The 24,828-nt window shown below is 38.4% G+C and overlaps 1 protein-coding gene across 1 annotated transcript in view; it reads right to left on the reverse strand.

The window, feature by feature from the left end:
* Positions 1–24,828, reverse strand: part of LOC120526471 (retinal guanylyl cyclase 2-like) — a 100,062-nt gene that overhangs the window by 63,875 nt on the left and 11,359 nt on the right. The window contains exons 5-7 of the mRNA XM_039749637.1: positions 23,785–23,881; positions 19,932–20,060; positions 13,809–13,892 (exon numbers count right to left, since the gene is read on the reverse strand). Of these exons, the coding sequence (XP_039605571.1) occupies positions 13,809–13,892; positions 19,932–20,060; positions 23,785–23,881 (310 nt within the window). The remainder of the gene's footprint in view (positions 1–13,808; positions 13,893–19,931; positions 20,061–23,784; positions 23,882–24,828) is intronic.

Here is a 24,828-nt window from a genome sequence, read left to right on the forward strand (position 1 = left end):
CTCTGCTTTTCCTCCCAAATCCACAAAGATACACCTATTAGGTTAATTTGTATGCATTGACAATTCATAAAGTATACAGACCTGTCCAATTTTTTCACATTTTGTTACATTAAACCCATGTATTAAAATTGTTTCAACTAATTTTTCTCCATTAAGCAACACTCAATACCCTAAAAAGATGAAGTGAAGAAGGATTTTAGAATTGTTTGCAAATTTGTTAAACATAAAACATGGAATATCCCATTGACACAAGTATTCAGAGCTTTTGTTGTGACACTTCAGGTTAATTCTACTCTACTGATCATCAATGAGATGTTCCTACACCTTGTTTGGATTCTACTTGTGGTCAATTCAGTTGATTGTATACGATTAGGAAAGGTCCACACCTGTCTGTATAAGATTTCACTGTTGATGATGTGCATCAGAACAAAAAACACACAATGAGGTGGAAGAAATTGCCTACACAGCTTAGAGAGGATTGTGTTGAGGCACAGACCTGGGGAAGGCTACAAAAATGTCGGTATCATTAAAATTTCCCATAAGAACAGTGGCTTCACTAATCCTTAAATGGAATAAATTTGAAACAACCACTTTATAGAGCTGACTGCCTGATCAAACAGAATAATCAGGGGAGAAAGACCATGGTTGGAGATGTGTCAAAGAACGCAATGATCACTCTCCCTGAGCTCCAGAGATCCTGTGTGGAGACTGGAGAACCTTGCAACCACCACTGCAACACTCCACTAATCAGAGTTTAATGACAGAGTGGCCAGATGACACCTGCTCAGAGATTGCAGAAAGCCACCTACAGGACTCAGACTATAAGAAAGGAGACACTCTAATCTGATTAATCTAAGATTGAACTGTTTGGTCTTAATTCTAAACTAGCATTGAAGGTTCCCAAGAGCACAGTTGCCTTCATAATTTTTAAATAGAAGAAGATTGGAACAACACTGAGTCTTCCTGGAGGTGATCAAGAACCTGATGGTCACTCTGGCTGAGTTTCAAATAACTCATGTGGAGATGAGAGAAACTTCCAGAAAGATGACCATCACTGCAATACACCACCAGTGTGGGCATTATAACAAAGTTGCTAGACAAATGAAAGCTGCCTTGGAATTTGCAAAATGGAGCCAAAAGTTGAAACAAGAGTCTCTAGTCTGATGAAACCAAGACCAGTGTCATATCTGGAGGAATGAAATCAAGATAAATGTCTGGAGGAAACCAGGCACTGCTTATCACCTGTGCCATTCCACTAGTGAAGCATGGTATCATCATCATGCTGTGGAGTTGTTTTTCAGCAGCAGGGACTGAGAAAATAGACAGGATTGAGGGAAAGTTGAATGGTGCTACAGAGATATCCTTAATAAAACCCTATGTCAGTATGTTTTGAGCCTTAGACCTTAGGTTGAAAGTTCATTTTTCAACATGTCAATGACCCTAAGCACAAAGCAAAGACAACACAGGAGTGGCTTAAGGACAACTCTGGGAATGTCCTTGATTTGCTTAAGCAGAGCCCAGACTCGGTCTCAATGAAACATTTCTGGAGAGACCTGAAAATAGCTGTCCACTGACAGTATTCATCAAACCTTACAGAGCTTGAGAGGGTTTGCAGAAAAGTACAGCAGGAGATTCCCAAATCCAGGTGTAGGAAGCTTGTTGTGTCATACCCAAGAATTCCTCAGGCTAGAATTGCTGCCAAAAGTTCCTCAGCTAAGTACTGAGTAAAGGGTGTGAGTTCTTGTATCAATAGGAAATTCCAGTTTTTTATTTTTAATAAAAGTGCAAAAATTTAGAAATCCCCTATATTGAATGTTGCTTTAAATGAGGAATACAGGAATTTAAATGATTTTAGCACAAGGCTCCAACTTAGAAAAACATGAAAAAGGTGAAGGGGTCTGTATACTTTCTGAATTCACTGCATATATAAATAAATTCTTACCCAAACATATATGCACAGATCTATAAACATGTACTGAATTAAAAATAGGCTTGAGATAGGCAAGAAATCCAGCAAGGTCTTAGAAGACAGCATGCATTTACAATGACATGTTATGCCGTCATTTTAGTGCAAAAGAAGGCACAGCACCAGGGAGTATAGTATCTATACTAATAAAAGGCAAAGCCCTCACTCACTCACTCACTCACTCACTCACTCATTCACTCACTCACTCACTCACTGACTCATCACTAATTCTCCAACTTCCCGTGTGGGTGAAAGGCTGAAATTTGGCAGGCTCATTCCTTACAGCTTCCTTACAAAAGTTGGGCAGGTTTCATTTCGAAATTCTACGCGTAATGGTCATAACTGGAACCTATTTTTCTCCATATACTGTAATGGAGTTGAGCTTGATGGCTGTGGGGGGCGGAGTTTTGTGTGACATCATCACGCCTCCCACGTAATCACGTGAACTGACTGTGACCGCAGTACGTAGAAAAGAAGGAAGAGCTCCTAAAGAGCGCTGAAGAAAAACACCAAATATTTTATTTGCGAGATACAAGTTTAATGAGAAGAAACGAGGTATAAACGAGACTTTGGATCACTTTGTAACGGAGTTAAAATTGCTGTAGTGAGAAACTTTTAAGTGCCGGGTCTTAGCTAACATTAAATAATGCAGTGGACATTGCGAGATCGCACGAGATAGCACAGGCACAGCTCAGAAGCTTCGATGCATGTACCCCGAGCAGCTCACGTGAACTGACTATGAACGCAGTACGCAGAGAAAGCAAGACCTCTAAAGAGCGCGGAGAGTTTTGCTCACGTGAACGTGTCTGCAAAAAGTGGTGTTTCCTGCACTGCAAAAATACTACAAAAGTCGGGCAGCCGGTGCATGCGCGCGCGTAGCTGTGCCGGCCTTTCAGACGCTGACTGCGCTTCTGCCTTAAGTGAAAGTAAACACTTTAAATTTTTTCACCCTCCCCATGAGCTATAGCCCAGACAACTGTAAACACGGGATCCCATTTCTAGACAGCGGCAAACTAATATTAAGGCGCTTCGCACTTTCTTTTACACGTATCCGCTTATGTGGTCGTCAGGTCGGATTATGAAGAAACGCACAGGAGTGGAGGACCGACAGTGCCATCCCGGACATTTAATGGCAGGGCCGTCTCTTCAGTCTACACAAGACCCACTGCGACACTCATATCGTCAGCGAAGACCTCTCTCTACACTATATTAAAGAAAAAGGCAACTTTCCTTTCTTTACACCTTTTTTCCTTTTATCCCCAACCAAAGCCTTTCTCTCTTAACACTGCAGAGGACACAAAAATGATTTTCTTTTAATTGCTGGTAATGCCGGTAAGGCTCATTAACACAGGCAGAAATTTGGATGTTCCCATAGAAAATGTAATTTCTATACCACAGCCTTTATGTAGCGCCTTTCAAAAGGGATCAACTACCAAGAGATGATTCATATACATTTTAGCTGCTGTTAGTACTACTTACCTGTTATGTTATACCGGCTTTAAAATGTACCTTACCCGAAACCACTCCAGTGGTGCTCAATGTATCTTTACTTCTTAAAACGTTAATGTTTTACTGTTTAATAGCTTATAGACTACATTTTATTTTTTCCCTTGCACTCAGTGAGCGAGGCCAATGGGTGATCAGTTATATATATATGAATGACCTCCAAAGAGCGCGGAGACTTTTGATCAAGTGAACGTGTCTGCAAAAAGTGGCATCTCCTGCCCTGAAAAGTCGAGCAGCCAGCGCGCGCGCATAGCTGTGCTGGTCTGACTGCACTTCTGCCTTAAGTCAAAGTGAGCACTTTTAATTTTTTTCATCCTCCCCCTGCGCTATAGCCCAGACAACTGCAAACACGGGATCCCTTTTCTAGACCGCGGCAAACTCCTATTAAGGCGCTTCGCACTTTCTTTTGCACGTATACGATTATGAGATCTTCAGCTCAGATTATGAAGACACGCACAGGAGTGGAGGACTGACAGTGCCATCACAGCCGATTAATGGAAGGAACGTCTCACCAGTCTACACAAGACCCACCGCGACTGTCCCCAAAAGGCGCTCATATCGTCAGCGAAGACATCTCTCTACACTATATAAAAAAGGCAACTTTCCTTTCTTTACACCTTTTTTCCTTTTATCCCAAACCAAAGCCTTTCTCTCTTAACACTGCAGAGGACACAAAACTAATTTTCTTTAATTGCTGGTAATGCCGGTAAGGCACATTACCAGAGGCAGAAATTTGAACGTTCACATAGAAAATGTAATTTCTATACCACAGCCGTCGTGTAGCGCCTTTCAAAAGGGATTTACTACCGAGAGATGATCCATATACATTTTAGCTGCTGTTAGTTACTTACCTGTTGTGTTACACAGTCTTTAAAATGTAGTTTACCCGAAACCACTCCAGTAGTGCTCAATGTACCTGTACTTCTTAAAACGTTAATGTTTTACTGTTTAATAACTTGTAGACTACATTTTATTATTTTTCCCTTGCACTCAGTGACCAAAGCTATACACACACATATAGACACATACATATATATATATACACATATATATACCTGTGTGTATGTATGTATGTATGTGTGTATACATATATATATATATATATATATATATATATATATATATATATATATATATATATATATATATATATATATATATATATACACACACTATCTACATACACACATACATACATGCACACACACACATATATATATAATTTGTGTGTGTGTATGTATGTATGTGTGTGTATATATGATGTAGATAGGTATGTGTATATATATGTGTGTATATGTATGTGTAAATATGTATGTATATATATATATATATATGTACACTCAAACTGATTATAACAGCAGCAATCCCAGCTGTGAGAAAACACTAAAAAGGAGGCGTGTCAGACGTCGTGGTACATTTTCTGATGCAGCTAGACGAAAACAACTTTGTGACGCTGGCGCCAAATACACAACACAATTACTTTGACAATAATGTTAAGTTATTTTCAAAATGTTTTCTTTTACTTCTTTAACACACTACTTCTCCGCTGCGAAGCGCGGGTATTTTGCTAGTCCTTAGATAAAGAGAAGTAGTGTAGTTCTCCCATGGGCACCAATATGTTCCCCACACTATCAGGTGGCAGTAGAGGGCTATAATGTTGAACATGTGGTGGAACCATTAAAGAAGCCATGCCCTTCAACTCTGTATTAGAGTTTTGGAAATGTGGACAAGTTCTGGAAAAACGGTGGCAAAACGGTCCACTAAATGATGAAAAGCAATAGAAAAAAGGATGAAGAGATGAAACTCAAAATGAAAAGTTGTGCAAAAACTAAAAACCGGGGGATGGGGGTTTGTGGTGGTTATAAACAGACATGCACCACAACTTTAAATGATAACTCAAAAATGCGTAGCAAAACATTTCAGAAACCATAAAGACTAATTTACTTATTTCAAAACCATTGTATAGCAGAAGCAATGATAAATAAACGTAAAATCGGATGTAAAATTAAATAAAAACCTATTATATCATAACAATGCCCCCTCTTAAGGCAGAGGCTTCAAATGAGCCCGTGCTTCTTCTCCAGGTGACCAAGGTGAAATTTGCAATGAACAAAAAAAGTAAGAAACAGCCTCAGTTTATACTGAAAAAAGTGACACTTAATGTCTCACTTTCAAATAAAATATTTGTTAAGAAGTGCTTTTTTTATACAGGCATTGTCAAGGTTGTGTCACAGATTAGCGTGAGAGACACGAAGGTAAGTTTTGGTTTCCAAAAAAAAATACAGGTAGTTTATTAATGTTCAGCGAAGGCAGGTACAGTCTCAAGACTTCATTCCAAACAGGAGCTGTTACTTTAATGCTCAAGCACACAAGATAGGAACATGAGCGGCTTAGAATCACCACTGTGGCAGACCAGGAGAGTGTGAGACAGCTCAGGTAAAACCCTGGTGTTAACGTTCTAAACATCTTGTTACAAACATGTTACATGCTAAGTCTGGTCCTGCAGAGGACAACCAATTACTTTACCCTTGGTTTGCTGTTCACCAGATGCAGCAGAGCAGCTGCGGTGTTGCCATTCGAGATGACTAATCACCGGCATCCCCGGTCACAATAGTATACATATTTTCCTCATATCTGTTATAACATAACTTCCATTATAACAAAATTTTTTTTTGGTCCCAAGAATTTGGTTACAATGGGATTCCACCTGTATTAACTCTTTTAGTGATTTTAGTGGTTTTGAAATACCACACATTTAATTCTTACAATCTGTGCAAATGAGAAATGGAAATTTAGCCCTGCCTAGCCAGTGGCACAATTCTTCTAGGGTACAGTTTTACTTTAAGTAATTCCTTATTTCTTACTTGATAATTTTGATTAGGTGGAGTTAATTAATTTACATAAAAGGTAGAGTGGTGGACAGAATTTCAGCAATTCCAAAACTAGAGACATCCACTTCTACTTCAAATTAAAGGGAAGTTTCGGAGTGTCTTAGAATGAAAGTACTGAAAAAGAGCTCTTTCAACAATTCCATTGAATTTTGGGCTTCTGATGTCCAAACAAATCACAGAGAAGAGAAGTGATAGATGAAAATAATGACATATTAATAATTTTTGAAGCTTTTGAGAAGGTTCCCTTTTAAGATTTATGCTACTTTTGATTAGTCTATAGCAGGGGTGCCCACACTTTTTCGGCTTGCGAGCTACTTTTAAAATGACCAGGTTGAAATGATCAACCTACATTAAAAATTATATATATATATTATATATATATATATATATATATATATATATATATATATATATATATATATATATATACTGTATATTTACTAGGTATACTTTATACATTACATAACTGAACAACCCTTATGGCACAATAACAATTCAATACATTTATGGTCAATACAGTATTTGGATTTAATAATCTTCATGTGGGAAAAGGCTGACTCGCATAAATAAGTAGTGCCGAATAATGCAATCAAGGAGGTAGCACATTTCATCATGTTTGGGTACTTTTCCTCTGTGAGTAAGTTCCAAAACTGCCCATGAGCCCCATACTTCAGCTGAATGTCATCCTGTAGTGTCAAAATCTCATCCTCCACTGTAGAGGAGTTTTAAGTGAAACAATGTTGCAATTTTTGATGCGTGTGAATCACCCTCAACATCTTCCCTAAATGGATAGCACTTAAATGTAGTGATTGGCTTAAGTAAAGCTGAGTCTTGAAACCGTCTGTCAAAGTCTAACAGACAATTTTCAGTCTGCTCTGAGTAGCGTATGCTGTCAAGTTGTGCACACGCCTTCCATTGCGTCTCCAGCTCTGATGTGAGGCTTTGGATGTTCCCTAAATCAAGGTGCTGAAGCTTTGAGGACAGATGTTGCATTTTTCCTTTGAAAGCATTAACTGAGCTAATCATATTGACCATGGTTTTCTCTTTTCCTTGCAGCTGTAAATTAAGCTCATTCAACATGTTGGTCAGATCATTATTAAGTTGCTTGTATTCTGCATGTCTAATGACAAGGAGAAACTCCTTTTTCTCTGGCCAGGGGTCTCGAAATCTCAGCAGGAATTTCAATTCTTGGAAGGACTTATTATGCTTAATGATCGAGTGACTCACCTGGAACGATGCTTCGGTGTGTCTGCTTTTGCTTTTGAATTCAGCCCAGTGAAAAATGACGGCTGTCCGATTAACTGCGATTTTAGTTCCCTCTCCTTTCTCTTTCTCAGATTGCTTTTCGGAAGGAAGTCAGTTTCGTAGTTTTTTATGAACAGTTCAAAAGTGCCTTTCCACATTTTCCTTCTTTGAAATAGCAATGATAGATTAATAGATCAGACAAACGCACTTCGATTGTGACATTGTGAAAAAAAAAAAATCTCTTCCAATTCCACATCCAGCCCATACCCTACTAACCCCTCTGCCTCCCACCCACCCCTGCATCCCAACAAATATTTTTTTAATCCCTTCTTTAGTTGATATAAATTGTAAGGCTAACTAGATCACTTAGATAGCCGGAGTTTTGCAGTAGCTCATGTGTTTGATCGTGTGTTCGGTATGACCAGTGTGTTAGAAGAAAAGAAATCTCAGACTGGTCACACTGCATGTCAATCAAGTGGCAAATGCCATAGGGAGGAAATATGATAGATTAACATTTAAAAAAAAAATTTGAATGCAACACGATGTACCTGCACTACCTTTCCGATCTACTGGTCGATCGCGATCGACGTATTGGGCACCCCTGGTCTATAGTAAGACCAGAGAGAGAACTTTCATAACCTAAAAATTAAAGACATCTTAGATTGTCCTAAGAATGAGCTTCTTGATCATTGAAAAAGATTAAATTGTTTGAATAAATCCAAATGTGCCAAAAAAGTAATGAACAAAGTGTTATAATATGGTTTTGTTTTCAGTTTTTTATTTCTGGATTTTTGTCATGTTTTGCTGTGATACTTTGAACGTTTTATGAGTGCAAATCCAAATTTGCTGATGTTTTTTGAATTTGATAAAATTTTAATGTGGTTAAAACTATTTTTCCCCATTTTTGGTGCCATTCTGTTTAATATATGGACCCCACCATCCTGTGAGCTTTGTCAGTGCCAAGGGATGTGGAATCAAAGGTCAAAGCACACAAGATAGAGTAAATGGTCAACTCTGACATCCCATCTTGATCCAAGATTGTGTATAATTCACGTCAACTATTAGCAAATCCTTTTTCCATATACTTTTCTAGTTAAAGATCTTTTGGCTCCATTTCTTCAGCTACGATTCCTGACATGTGTTTTTGGTTTTGACAATAGTATATTGTGTTTCTGGGTTACAATTTTTTTTTTTTTTTTACAAATACATCACTTCTTCTGGTCCATTCTTTTTTTAGTGATAATTACCAGCTACTAGAACAACACAAAGACTTGAAAAACCCATGGGACTTAGCTATGTATTCATAGTGCCCATTAGAATCATTAAAAGTGTTTTCATTCTTTTTTATATGTGTAAAATTATATTCGCTTTAAAGATCTCATTTTGTGAATATGATGGAGCCAGTAACTTGCTTGGTAAGGAAACTCAGGGGAAGTAAGTAGTTGTATGTGTAATTTTATTTAAATGCCTGTAGTGAATACAAGAGAATCACCATATTACTTTAAAAAAAAAATCACCTTCCACAGGTCTGCTGGATGGCCTAATAAAGCCAGTTTGGAAATTCTCCAGAATATACACCCCACACCTTTTGATTCTGGCTGTGAAGAAACTAAGCATGTAAAACATCTTTAAAAGTTTCATAACATCTGGCAAAGTTTCCAACTACAACACACAAGACAAAAAAGTGCGTTACTTTACATTATCAAAAAGACACGCACCAAAACCCTGAACACTAATCAAAATTTGTAACAAAAGAATTCAAAAAACCCAACCGAAAAGCACCCTCAAGTTTTTCTGTTTGTTACATAGAATCTTGGATAACCAGAGTCCACAACATTGATCTTTATATCAGCATCATGTTAACGTCACAAGCCACAAATTCCAGTTCTCACAAGATAGCAACCAAAGACGTTGTTAACAAGAACTAACAAGGCTACTCTGAGTCTCAAAATGGTGGCACTCACAAGGAAACAAAATGGTGGCATGTCCAAAGAAAAGAAAAATGTGAGAAACTAACAACCCCATGAAAACAAAGCCAAAAGCACAACATACATACAGTAATGGATTCTCCATGTGCTGAAACCTTAGAGTAGGAGAACAAGCGAAAAATAAATAAACAGAATAATAAAAAAAATGCTCATTATCAATCAGAAAGTAACTTCAGGTAACATTTAAAGTTTGTTCCTTCTCAGTAGTCCACTGAGCACAGGTGAGACTAGGTGAGCCCTATGCAAGGTGCTTTACGGTGGACAAGAGGACAAGCGTTTCCACCAAGAAGACACGATGTGTGACTCTGTATGAGGGCCCTGAAAGGTAATATGATAATCTTGCTAATCTTTCTGCCTATTTCGCATTTTGTGCTTACCTTCAGATATCTCTCCATCGTGTGTTTTACTGGTGTAATAAACACTCGAGCTTTTGTATCCATTGGCATCCTTGGAGAGTGCCTGTACAGTTTCAAGAGTATATTATATATCAAGCATCACAGAAAACATCCTTGATTTCTCTCAGTGCTGCCTGTAAGCATCTGTTGTACAGAACACAGGCTCCTACTGCCAAGCACTGCACTTTGGCCACCAAGTTGGTCGAGGTGGTTTGAGGGTTGGGAGGATTCTTCTAGAATACTGTAAAAACTACTTGTACCTTTGACTAAATGCATGGTACAAAATAAAGTCTGATTGATGGGATGACCTACTGTAATTCATAAGTAATTAAGTAACTAACATTTATACAGATGATCATTTTTAGAGCCTGCACAGCGGAAACAAAGACTTCAATATCTGGATCATTCTTCATCAGAGCCATAATATTATGTTAATCTACGGTCCAAAATTTGTAGAGATTGTGACACATGCACAAATGGGAGAAAACTTTAGGGTTTATTATACAGTAATTTCACCCCGAGTCAAGGGTTGGTGCTGTCACTTACTGCCTCTCCTTTCCTTTCACCCCCAGACTAGAAGATGGATGGCATGAGGACTGCTGATGTCACTTCTGGATCCAATGACCTTGAATCCACCTGTCCCTGCCAGGACTTCTGAAGTAGGACATCAATAGCATAAATTGGCAGTCATGATTTGGACTCATGTCTGCAAAAACATTACTCGACAGCCTTGATATTTATTTCTACAAAACCTTTTTTCAACAATCTTGCCAATATATTGATATAAATTGTAAGGCTAACTAGATCACTTAGATAGCCGGAGTTTTGCAGTAGCTCATGTGTTTGATCGTGTGTTCGGTATGACCAGTGTGTTAGAAGAAAAGAAATCTCAGACTGGTCACACTGCATGTCAATCAAGTGGCAAATGCCATAGGGAGGAAATATGATAGATTAACATTTAAAAAAATTTGAATGCAACACGATGTACCTGCACTACCTTTCCGATCTACTGGTCGATCGCGATCGACGATTAGCACCCTGGTCTATAGTAAGACCAGAGAGAGAACTTTCATAACCTAAAAATTAAAGACATCTTAGATTGTCCTAAGAATGAGCTTCTTGATCATTGAAAAAGATTAAATTGTTTGAATAAATCCAAATGTGCCAAAAAAGTAATGAACAAAGTGTTATAATATGGTTTTGTTTTCAGTTTTTTATTTCTGGATTTTTGTCATGTTTTGCTGTGATACTTTGAACGTTTTATGAGTGCAAATCCAAATTTGCTGATGTTTTTTGAATTTGATAAAATTTTAATGTGGTTAAAACTATTTTTCCCCATTTTTGGTGCCATTCTGTTTAATATATGGACCCCACCATCCTGTGAGCTTTGTCAGTGCCAAGGGATGTGGAATCAAAGGTCAAAGCACACAAGATAGAGTAAATGGTCAACTCTGACATCCCATCTTGATCCAAGATTGTGTATAATTCACGTCAACTATTAGCAAATCCTTTTTCCATATACTTTTCTAGTTAAAGATCTTTTGGCTCCATTTCTTCAGCTACGATTCCTGACATGTGTTTTTGGTTTTGACAATAGTATATTGTGTTTCTGGGTTACAATCTTTTTTTTTTTTTTTACAAATACATCACTTCTTCTGGTCCATTCTTTTTTTAGTGATAATTACCAGCTACTAGAACAACACAAAGACTTGAAAAACCCATGGGACTTAGCTATGTATTCATAGTGCCCATTAGAATCATTAAAAGTGTTTTCATTCTTTTTTATATGTGTAAAATTATATTCGCTTTAAAGATCTCATTTTGTGAATATGATGGAGCCAGTAACTTGCTTGGTAAGGAAACTCAGGGGAAGTAAGTAGTTGTATGTGTAATTTTATTTAAATGCCTGTAGTGAATACAAGAGAATCACCATATTACTTTAAAAAAAAAATCACCTTCCACAGGTCTGCTGGATGGCCTAATAAAGCCAGTTTGGAAATTCTCCAGAATATACACCCCACACCTTTTGATTCTGGCTGTGAAGAAACTAAGCATGTAAAACATCTTTAAAAGTTTCATAACATCTGGCAAAGTTTCCAACTACAACACACAAGACAAAAAAGTGCGTTACTTTACATTATCAAAAAGACACGCACCAAAAACCCTGAACACTAATCAAAAATTTGTAACAAAAGAATTCAAAAAACCCAACCGAAAAGCACCCTCAAGTTTTTCTGTTTGTTACATAGAATCTTGGATAACCAGAGTCCACAACATTGATCTTTATATCAGCATCATGTTAACGTCACAAGCCACAAATTCCAGTTCTCACAAGATAGCAACCAAAGACGTTGTTAACAAGAACTAACAAGGCTACTCTGAGTCTCAAAATGGTGGCACTCACAAGGAAACAAAATGGTGGCATGTCCAAAGAAAAGAAAAATGTGAGAAACTAACAACCCCATGAAAACAAAGCCAAAAGCACAACATACATACAGTAATGGATTCTCCATGTGCTGAAACCTTAGAGTAGGAGAACAAGCGAAAAATAAATAAACAGAATAATAAAAAAAATGCTCATTATCAATCAGAAAGTAACTTCAGGTAACATTTAAAGTTTGTTCCTTCTCAGTAGTCCACTGAGCACAGGTGAGACTAGGTGAGCCCTATGCAAGGTGCTTTACGGTGGACAAGAGGACAAGCGTTTCCACCAAGAAGACACGATGTGTGACTCTGTATGAGGGCCCTGAAAGGTAATATGATAATCTTGCTAATCTTTCTGCCTATTTCGCATTTTGTGCTTACCTTCAGATATCTCTCCATCGTGTGTTTTACTGGTGTAATAAACACTCGAGCTTTTGTATCCATTGGCATCCTTGGAGAGTGCCTGTACAGTTTCAAGAGTATATTATATATCAAGCATCACAGAAAACATCCTTGATTTCTCTCAGTGCTGCCTGTAAGCATCTGTTGTACAGAACACAGGCTCCTACTGCCAAGCACTGCACTTTGGCCACCAAGTTGGTCGAGGTGGTTTGAGGGTTGGGAGGATTCTTCTAGAATACTGTAAAAACTACTTGTACCTTTGACTAAATGCATGGTACAAAATAAAGTCTGATTGATGGGATGACCTACTGTAATTCATAAGTAATTAAGTAACTAACATTTATACAGATGATCATTTTTAGAGCCTGCACAGCGGAAACAAAGACTTCAATATCTGGATCATTCTTCATCAGAGCCATAATATTATGTTAATCTACGGTCCAAAATTTGTAGAGATTGTGACACATGCACAAATGGGAGAAAACTTTAGGGTTTATTATACAGTAATTTCACCCCGAGTCAAGGGTTGGTGCTGTCACTTACTGCCTCTCCTTTCCTTCCAGCCGCAGACCAGAAGATTGATGGCCTGAGGACTGCTGATGTCACTTCTGGATCCAATGACCTTGAATCCACCTGTCCCTGCCAGGACTTCTGAAGTAGGACATCAATAGCATAAATTGGCAGTCATGATTTGGACTCATGTCTGCAAAAACATTACTCGACAGCCTTGATATTTATTTCTACAAAACCTTTTTTCAACAATCTTGCCAATATAATGGGGTTCACCGTTTGGTGCCACAACCTCTCATCTTGTCTACAACTTTTTGTATTTCTAAGATGTTTAGTGAACTGCCCTGCAATAAGCACAGCAGGTGGCAGGTTGTGCCGTTGATGTTATCCTGGCTTGCTATTAACTGAAGTAATCAATGTAACATTCAATTTCAGACTGTTGTGAGAAACATAAGAATGGAATTCAAGCTAGAAGTTTCACCTTGCAGAAGATGGTCTTTGTTGCAGGTTTGATTTCCATGTGTTTCCCTCCATCTGGAAATTTCTTTAGCCACACCCAGTCCCCCTGTGTGAGGAGAACAATGGTGACATGCTCAAAAATCACATCATTGGTGAATCTTAGGAACAAGAACAACAACAGCAACATTTATTTATATAGCACATTTTCATACAAAAAAAGTGCTTTACATAATGAAGAATAGAAGAATAAAAGACACAGTTAGAAAATAAAATAAGTCAACGTTAATTAACATAGAATAAGAGTAAGGTCCGATGGCCAGGGTGGACAGAAAAAAACAAACAAAAAAAAAACTCCAGATGGCTGGAGAGAAAAAAAATAAAATCTGCAGGGATTCCAGACCATGAGACCACCCAGTCCCCTCTGGGCATTCTACCTAACATAAATGAAACAGCTCATAAGTAAATCCTTTGAATCCTTTGCTGGTTCTAAAGGCAAACATAGTTTTTACAAAGTTAACGTGGGATGGTTAAAGTTTGAGGCATTGAATGTCTAGTGTAGTAGGGAGTCTGAAATCTTGTAAGAATATTACCCTAATGTCACAGCACGGGAGTTCTTTTCAGCTCTGTCATTTCTGTCTGAGAACACCGACAGGATGGATTACTGTAATTCTATGGTCAACCAGATGGTCTGATCGCAGCTTTCTCATAGTTAAAACACTTTTCAGACCTCAAAGGACAAAATTTATATATATATATATATATATATATATATATATATATATATATATATATATATATATATATAAAAGTCAATGTATGTGTGTGTATGCATGTATGTTCCAGCATCACTTCTGAACGGCTGGAGTGATTTTCATGAAACTTAGTACACATGCTTCTCATTGGTCGACTAAAAATACTGTAGGGTGAAATTAACCCTAAGCAACCCCTTCTTTGATCTTACGGTCTTGTATGCACGTTATCGTCCAGTTGACACTCAGAACAACCACCAGAGGGTGAACTGGAGGTGACTGCCAGCACTCTTTACGTTTGAGCACAACCGCACCCCTGTTGCTTTTGAAATTAAATAGAGTTGGCCGGTTCCGAGCATCAACTGAATGATAAAATACATACAAGACCGCAAGACATTAGTAAGTCTCCATTGTTTGTTAATTCATTTTTATTTTTAAAGTTGTGTTTTTTTTAATTATATTTTTCTCAAACAATTAAAAACACTTTATTTATTTATTTTAACTTAACCAAAATTGAAAATGTAAATGCAATCCACAACAAAAATAAATTCCCCCCCTCTGGACAGTCAGTAGCCTGCTTGGCCTGTGCAGACTCTACTTGGAAATGAGCAGTGAGTGGATTACGAGGTCAACGCGTGCGCCTCACAGACCCCAAGAACATCAGACTGTCCTATCTATGTTAAGAAATCAACACTGTGTGCAGTCACACGCGGTCACCTTCACTGCTGCTGTTTTCTGGTTTTTGATGTTAATTTCACGAAATCACTTTTAGGCATTTATTTCACTTACAGATTATTTGATCATCGTTTTATTAACCAATTTTCGATTTTAATTTCATGTATGCAATGTTTTTAATCATTTTTCGCACATTCACATTTTGCTAATTTTTTGGCACTTATTTTTTATTTCATGTGTTTTTGTTTCACGGACCATTTTAGTGTGAGTTTTATGTTCTTATTATTTCTAAGCATTTTTTTGTCTATATCCTTCACTATTTGTTGTTTTTGCATTTTGACATTTGGAGCCACTGTATGAAATCGTTCATCAATCCATCTATCATCTTGAAAGGCTAAATCCACATTTAGAATCATAGGGAGCCAGTGCCTATCTGGGAGAGTATCTGGCTTATGACAAGAACCAAACCTGATGGAGAAGCACTTCATGACCAGGCAGTGGGGCACAATCATACACGCACAGCCATGTTAACTCTAAGTGGCCATTTACACTCTCTGTTCCACTTAACGCATATCTTCTGAATGTGGGAGGAAAACCAGAATATCCAGGGAAATCCTGACACAAACATGGAAATGGCATGGAAACTCCACTCTGATTTAACCTGTAAGCTGAAACAAATATCTGAACAACCGTGTCTTCTCTATTTGCTATTTAAAAGGTGACATTCATTCTCCAAATTGTTTTGCATTTTGACATTTGGAGCCACTGTATGAAATCGTTCATCAATCCATCTATCATCTTGAAAGGCTAAATCCACATTTAGAATCATAGGGAGCCAGTGCCTATCTGGGAGAGTATCTGGCTTATGACAAGAACCAAACCTGATGGAGAAGCACTTCATGACCAGGCAGTGGGGCACAATCATACACGCACAGCCATGTTAACTCTAAGTGGCCATTTACACTCTCTTTCCCACTGTGCATATCTTCTGAATGTGGGCTTTCAAACCAGAATATCCAGGGAAATCCTGACACAAACATGGAAATGGCATGGAAACTCCACTCTGATTTAACCTGTAAGCTGAAACAAATATCTGAACAACCGTGTCTTCTCTATTTGCTATTTAAAAGGTGACATTCATTCTCCAAAAACAAAATAGGGCATTCAGTAAGTGGCAGACTTTTTTTTACTTTTCAAACACATTCTGACATGGCCATACTGCAAATCAATTCTAAAGTTCATGCACAGTATTCCCATTTTATATTCACAGTTTTTTGCTTGTTGTGGAAACTCAATCAATATCATGCCAATTGGGGCCTCTCAACATGAAGAATAATGCTGAGAGGGCCAGGTTATTTTGTAGACAAAGCATAAAAAGAGAGAGATGAGAAGTACACATCTGGAAACAAAACACTGAGAAAACTCATGAAAAATTGTGGCCTAGCACGAAAGAAATCTTCTTCTAGGTGTGGCTTTCCCACTTTTATATACCACAATGTCTCTCATCTCCTTGCCAGCTAAACTTCTCCCAAGTCCAGCCTTAAAATGCTCCTGGTCAGGGGACACCTTGAACCCAGTCACAACTAGTCAACTAGGGCTACTGGCGCACCAGACTAGAACTTACTCCAGTAGTCCCTGAGGTAGCTCTTCTGCTGAGCCATGCTCAGGATTAAAAATGTTAGGTCTTCAATGGAGTTTTGAGGAAACCTGCTTTTGTTCTTAGGTGTTTCATCTATCCAAGTGGGGTTGCTGTACCTCCATCTGCCAATCCGGAAAAAGTTACATTGACCCATAATAGACCATCTGCCTCCAAATTTCTCTTTAGATTGTCAGACAACCTTAAATTATTCTGACCAGACTCCTCTTTGGCATACTAGTGGGACTGTAGTAAGCTCCCTCCAACTATACTTCTGGGGCTTCATGTAGTAGATCTCTTTCTGTCTTTGGAATGTGCCTACTGGTGCTTTTGAGGGATCTATTCCATCTTGGAATGAACCTTGCCCCTAACAATGGCTTCCTATCACAGACTCATCTTGAGAGGCTTCTAAATATGACATACTAGAAGAAACTTAACTCATATTTCTAAAATCTTTTTTCAAAACGTTTTTGGGCTGTTTATACTGGGAGATGCTGGCCTTATACAGTAGGTGGGTGAGGGAAGAATGAAATGAGTTCCCAGATGACAAGTATTTGTAAAAGCACAGAAAGGACAAAGTGAGGACAAAAAATAGGAAAAGGACAAGACAGGGGCTATATGAGGAGAGCAGAGCCCACACTTGATAATGGAGTACAAATTAATGTGACTGCTTAGGGATGCAGCAGCAGGCTGGCAGTGTCATTATAAAGTAGATCTAGCAACATTCTTTCAGCTTAAGGGTGAATCACATACTCAAAGACATCAGTGGAAATTAAGGGGAAGAACATGTAAGACTGATGCCAGTAAGCACCTCTTTGTGGGACTCTGGAACAAACTACCAAGACATGTAGATGACGCAGAAACCTTGACAACCATTAAGAAGGATGAGGTTTTGGGACAGCTTAGCTATTAGCTAAACAAATGGGCTTGATGGACTGAATGGCCTCCACTTGTTTGTCAAATTTCATATGTTCTTGTTTTAGAAGAAAAACCACTAAAAACCCTGGGGGTTTACAGAACATCTCCTGCTCCAGAAAAGATTCCTTGAATGAATTTAAAATCCTTCCTGCCAGTGTTTAAGTAAGTCTAAAGTGGACTGATGGAAAGTCATTAGATACAAAGAGAAAAATGAAAGAGAAAACTAGTGGTAGTAGGCAGATGGGAAAGTAATCCTAGTTGACAAGTAAAACCTATGACAGTCAGGCCTAGTTGGGTTTATGGATTTGTACTCTCATTGCTTTGTTATGGTGTTCTTATTCTTTCCTTTTTTCTTTTGAGTAATAAACCTTTGCCCATTTTGGTTATTCAGAAATCCTTATGAATTTTCCCAGGCTGGCATGATGCTTGGGAACCTTAGGTTGTAGCAGGGTTACATAATAATAGGTATTTTTTTGTGTCTGTGCTGAGATGCATTTTGTATCGTTGTCCTGTTTACTATCATGTATGTGATGTGGTATAAGTAAATGTTGGCACCGTACGTTAAATGGGTGAAGGTCGATGAAGGGAGACTGTAACCCCAAGACGGGAATTTCCTGTTTAATCATCCAATGACATCCGGGACATTCAGTTTTAAATGAGAGGAACGGAAAAGAAGAGAGAGGTGAGGAGAGATAGAAAGAGAAAGAGGAAGGCAAGGAGAGAGAAAGGAGATCGAGAGAAGAAAGGAGCCATTTTACGCATTCATTGTCCAACTTATCACTTCCATTATTTGCACAATTCCACTACTTGCTTTTTCAGTATCTGGATCATCATCACGACTGGCAGTGCAGAGAAACCCCGGGGTTTAGATATCTATCAGCCATTGCCGAGTACTTACACGGTGAGGTCGTTTTGTATTTTGGGAAGAAGTAAAACTATTACTTTAGCCAATATTCAGTTATCACCGGACTTTATTAGCTTTGGACTCTTTTATCATATACATTTCAACTGCCATTTATCATTAATCTGTGTTTGTGTTCCGTGTTTATTCATTTTTTTGGGGGGCAAGGGAGGGTTTTTGTAAATATTATTGTTGTTTATTTGTGTTATATATATATATAGTGAGATACGCCTGAACACCACCATCTTTATAAAAAGCACACGTTTATTTACAGTTCTGTACAGCACACAGTGCTCCCAGCACCAATCACCCCTAATACAGGCCTTTCTCACACTTCCCCTGGGCCACCTTTTCCTCTCTCCACGGGAGCTTTGTCCTCTTTGTACTCTAGCTCTCATACTGTAGGAAGGCGGCCCCTTTTATGTTCACCCGGACGTGCTCCAGGTGCTCGATGATGTTCTTCCGGCAGAAGGTGTGGCGGAAGTGCTGCTCTTGCACCTGGAAGCACTCCGGGCATCCCCGGAAGGCTCTTCCTCCATCTTCCCAGGTGTGGCGGAAGTGAATGTTTCCCGGGCTCTCTGAGGCCTGGTGAGCCCCCTGGCAGTGGCCACGGGTCCCAATGGGCTTGAACCTCATTGCTTCCCTCCCGTGGTCCTCTGCAGATCCAGGGCGGTTGCCCCCCCGTGGCCTGGAGGACGTATATGCCACCTCCTGGTCCTTCCAGGCGTCTCGGCTGGGTCTGTCCCCCAGCCTCCTGTGACAATATATACAGTATATATGTATATATAAATATATAATAATGTGTGTGTATATATAGATTTATCCACAGTCAATATATCTGCATTTGATTTTACAATGCTGACTTGTAGTGCCTGTTATTTCATTATTTGGTGGAAAAAGGACTATTTTGTAAGGAGTATGGCTTGTTATTAGCTTGAGAACCTCAGGTTAGCCAAGGCAATAGTCTTGGTAGTGTAGTTGCCGGTCTGGGTAAAGGGGTTGGACTTAACAAGGTGTGCATTTTTATGTAACATTCTCAGCAGGTTCTCATAGAAGGAATGTCAGATAGAGTGAAGATGAGAGGACTGAAAAGCAGAAACACTAAAACTGGGAAATTGTAAATGGGTGCCCAGCCCTAGTGAAGCATGTAAGCAACACATCATGGCTAAATTAAACAGCTATGCAATCTCAAAGGTTTATGGTATATGATTCATTATCTCTTGGGAATTTAAAAAAAAATAATGATCAAGGCCATAGGAAAAGTACCTCATAGATGGCAACGTTGGAGTTCTCTGGAGTGGCAGCAAGGCTCCTTCCTGACACCGAATGGCGTGGTGTTCTGGTGCTCTTGACGTCAGATACACTTCGTCCAATAGTACTGTCATCATTGGTTTTCTGATGGAAATAAGACACACATTCTATCAGTTTCCACATCCCATTTTGCTGGCCATATTTTACTGTGGCATTCTTTCCAATGAAACTTTTAAACTGCCTGGAAACAAGACTGAAGCAACATGGACTGCTTCTACTGAGAGATGCTACAAAACTACTTTTTACAGCTGAACTGGAGGTAAGACTATACAGTAAGTTCCAAAAAACATTAACAATGCAAACAACAGAAGAGGACAGATCAAAATATGTACTATCTTTATAAGTGCACAATGCCACAGGAAATCCTTTCTAAGCATTTTCAAGTTAGACTAAAGAAAGGAGGTCAATGCTGGTGATATATGTAACTGAAGGCAGCTCAAGTTAGTATAACTTTCAATCTCAGTGCCATGTCTATCAGCATATATCAGCCAAGGCCAAATAGTTCACATAAAGTTGCCAGACTGCAGCAAAATCATCAATCTCATCCAACATGCTGAATCTCATTCTTTCCATAATGAGTAAACTAATCGTAAATTAGTTTTGTGGCCAGCTTACTAGAACTGATTTCACTAGCTCGTCAGTGGGTTTTGTTTACTTATTTTTGGTTTCATAAATCCCAAATGTTTTTGCTTGTGCTGTTTGAATAAGCTTCTGCCAGGGTGGAATGATACCTATGACAGCAAGCATTGCTCCAGGTCCCAGATTCTCTCGATACACTTCACTGCATAGCCACAAACTATGCCAGAAAAGAATCTGTGAATTTTGGGACAAAGCCAAAGCGATATGTGAGAGCAGCCCCTTCCTTCCTACATGTGTTGCATGTTGTAGTAACTGAGGAGTAAATTTTGCGCAGTCTGGTTTTTAAGCAATGAAGTCTGTTCTTTACCTTAAACTGTCTAGCATTATCGGCATGAGTGTGTATATTTCGAAGGCATTTGTCCCATATACCTATAGATATCGCCGTGTCATAGTCAGTTTCCCATCCCTGTTTTAATAAATAAGATGAGCTGTTTATTTGGTCATAGGATAATTATAATAAATTATTATTTTTGGGCATTAGAGGGCATAAACAAAAATTCAGTATGTCTAAGAACATTTGAATTACTTCTAAATTACTTAAGTAGTTTCTGAGTGAAAATTTGCCCTTGCAGGTATCGAAAGAAATGAGACACAGGCAATGTCATTTTGCTCAAACAAGGCAAAGAGTTGTGATATTTAGAGAACTTTTGCAAACTGTGTTCTTCATTGGCACTCTCCCACTGGATAAAAAATAGCAACAAGTCAAAAGTGAAAAGCAAAATCAGTTAAGTAATGAAATACATACTGAAAAACAAGGCACCTCTAACTGCATCTCAAGCTCTTGGCAGGAGAAGAACCTAAAGCAGCAGTGAAAGACATCAAGTAGCTAAATGTCCAACATGCACTACAAGATTAAAAAGCCCTGGCTAAAATAATAAATGTCACAAAAGCATCTGATGAGTATCTGTGTGGATACACACACACACACACACACACACACATACATACATAAGCACACAACACTCGTATTTACTGTGTAGGTATTGATATATACAAAGATATACAGCACACGTGAGAATGGAGATATACTGTACACTTCCATTTCATAAGAATGACTTGATTCTGTTATTCTGAGAATCACTGCCTATATATATATATGTGTATACAGTATATAAATATATATATATATTCAGTATATATATACTGTGCAATTAGGAGACAGTTTACGGGCCAAAGTAAGTGTGATTATCCGCCAGACCAGGTGTTGGCACTGTCAGATAACACTTTCTATCCTTCCTGCTCTGCCATCAGAAGGAAGTCTTGCCTGATGACCTCACTTCCAGTCCTGACACTCCTGACCTCACTTCCTGTTCTGGATCTCCTAACCTCACTTCCTGTTCTGACCAAAAATAAATGCCATTTTGTGCATTACAATTCAGTTCTGTATCGAGCTCGGTCTGAAAAGGCATTATTTTCACGTCTTTCATTGACTGCTTTCCAAGTATATGGGGTGGTTACCCCAAACCTTTTTGTTGTCTTTGTGATTTCTTCACTGTATATACTATATAGTGTCTGTTGCACTTTAAAATTTGGTAAATTAAATTGCCTTTGATTATTCTTTTTGCACCAAATGATGTCATTTCAAACACACTGTTATATTTTCTAATAGCACTGAGGAAATTTGGTTGTGACATAATAAAACTTTATTTTAGTGGCAGGTCTTTGATGCAACTAATAAAGTCTTTACATTCTGAATTAGTCTGTAAGTTTAATGAACAATAACCTTACAAAGAATAGCAAAACAAGTTTCATAATTTTCTATTGAGTCTAGATGTTTGTTTTTCCTTTCTATAGAGAAAGCAGTTGTAAGTGCCATATCGGATTGTCAAACGTCCTATCCAGAAATAAAGGTGATCCCTTAACCTAGAAGGCAGACCAGAAGGTTCAGAGTAAATACGCCTCGACACACTAGAGGGCAGCATCCATGTGTCACTGTTCCCATTTTCTAGATTTAGCAGATTGGGAATTGTAGTCCTATGGGGCAGCCCTCCTGGGTGACATGGTTGCTGCCAAGGGGAGATACAGGGATCGACTTTCCTTACTTTATGACAGTAAAGTGACCCAGAAGTACTTCCTTTAGACTTGTCCAATAACAGGAAGTACTTCCAGAAAAGAACCCTCTGCCTCTCTTCTGGGATTTGGAGTCGGGAGGCAGTGGACAACACTTGTGAGGAGGAAGAGGAGAGGAAAGGGAGAGAAGAAAGATGAAGGCTACACTGCCCCTGTATATACTGTACTGTGTATGGTAGCTTAACGAAATAAAAAGTACTCCTGTGATTGTTTGTGTCAGTCCAGGGTTTGGGGTTTAGTGGCGCCCCCTTTCTGTCATACAGTATTCTCAGGCATATATCAAGACTATTTTCTTGTCTGTGTGATCAGTGCTATAAATAAAAATGGCTTACATACAGTTTATTCTTATTTTATTACTGTAATGTGTAACTCCTTTGATGGATAATGATTATCTGGATTACCTTTATTTCTGAACATGCCTTGTCCTCTGCTCTCATCCACACATCAAAATCAAAAATAAAAAACAGCTAACCTTTGAGTTCCCCAGCATGAAAATTATTTCATTAAGTTGTCATGCAGCAGAATGTCTCAAAACATGTTGGACAAAAACAGTTCAAATTTTTTGTGACTACCACTTCATGTTAAAAAGAAAGGAACAACCGCACACATTTCACTTGTTGTTCAACTTATGTTTGACTTTCAAAACGCAAATGAAAAGTACAATTGTTGAGGAATACCTGCCAGCAATCTGAAGATCATCTACAGACAACAAGCTAAGGCGATCTCCACTTATCATCCAATAGTCTGTTGATGTAAAACACTGTGCTGATGTTCAGGGTCTGATAAAACATCTTGGACTGTTCTGTTCGACTTGTTCTCAATCCCACTTTTTGTAAAAATTGATTTGTATGGAATGATTGCAATAAAATTAATAAAATTTAAAAAAAAAAACAAAAAAAAAACCATCTTGGACTGAAGTGCGGAGTCACATGCATTTGCAGGGATCAGCCTCTCTGTTCAGCAGCTGCTTAGTGTGCATCTGCTGTAAGGAGCAGGCTGGCTACTCTTCACTTATGCAAATTTCTTAATAACACAAACTTGTCTTTCCTGGACAGGTAGATATATAAGACAGTGAGAAACAGACTGGCAGACAACCCACCTTCTTGCTAAGATGTACATTAATAAAAGCCAGGTCTTCCATGGTGAGAAGCAGTTTATTTGGCCCCTTCATCATCTGCACCTGTTGGATTCTCCGCCTGTAATTATACATCAACAACAAAGTGGAATGGAAATAAATGTATGTTGTGGGGCTTTATTGGAAAAGCAAACACAGGCTACGAAAGTATTGGTGCTTGACAATCTTTTTGATTGTAAAGAGGACCAAAACTAGCAAATAAATGTGTGTCAGAAAAATGATATTCAATGAATATAATACAAGAAAAATCCTCATACCTTCATCCTATAAAGTGAAGAATCAAAGAAGAAAATTTCTAGTTCATATAGAACAATTCTTGGTGTCTCTATACTTGCATTTAACAGTGCAAATCTGTTACATTAGCACATATTTATACAGCTGGGGAATAAAATGTTGTTGTTGAATATGAACCCTCTTGTGGATCCAAGGAAAAAATAAAAAATAATTTCCTTTTCTTTGAAACACACAGCTAGACATAGTGAACAAAACTCCTCTGCTTTGGACTACAGCAAAGTTTAATAATACAGGCGTCAGAAGAAGAAGACAAGCAAGGAAACCCTCTTCACAACACAGCCAGAGAGAAAGAAATAACCTTTCCCTGGACCAGCAGAGTGAGAAATAGTCACCCTATTCTGAAATACAGCTAGAGGCAGTAATCAAGCCTCCTTTTCAATTCAATTTATTAGGACATTAGAACTAGGATGTTGTACCGTGTTAGCCATTATGGATGTAGTGACAAGTCAAGTAAAATGACCCCTTTTATTGGCTGACTAAAAAGATTACAATATACAAGCTTTCAAGGCAACTCAGGCTCCTTCTTCAGGCAAGATATAATCATTACATTACAGATGTAAACGTTACATTACAAAAGGTGTCATTTTACTCGACTTAGGACATTAGAACAATCTAGATGAGAACAGGCTCTTGAGCCCAACAAAGCCCGCCAGCCCTATCCACTTAATTCTTCTAAAATAACATCAAGTCAAGTTTTTAAAGTCCCAAAACTCC

The sequence above is a fragment of the Polypterus senegalus genome, chromosome 3, assembly GCF_016835505.1.
Source record: "Polypterus senegalus isolate Bchr_013 chromosome 3, ASM1683550v1, whole genome shotgun sequence".
NCBI lineage: Eukaryota > Metazoa > Chordata > Cladistia > Polypteriformes > Polypteridae > Polypterus > Polypterus senegalus.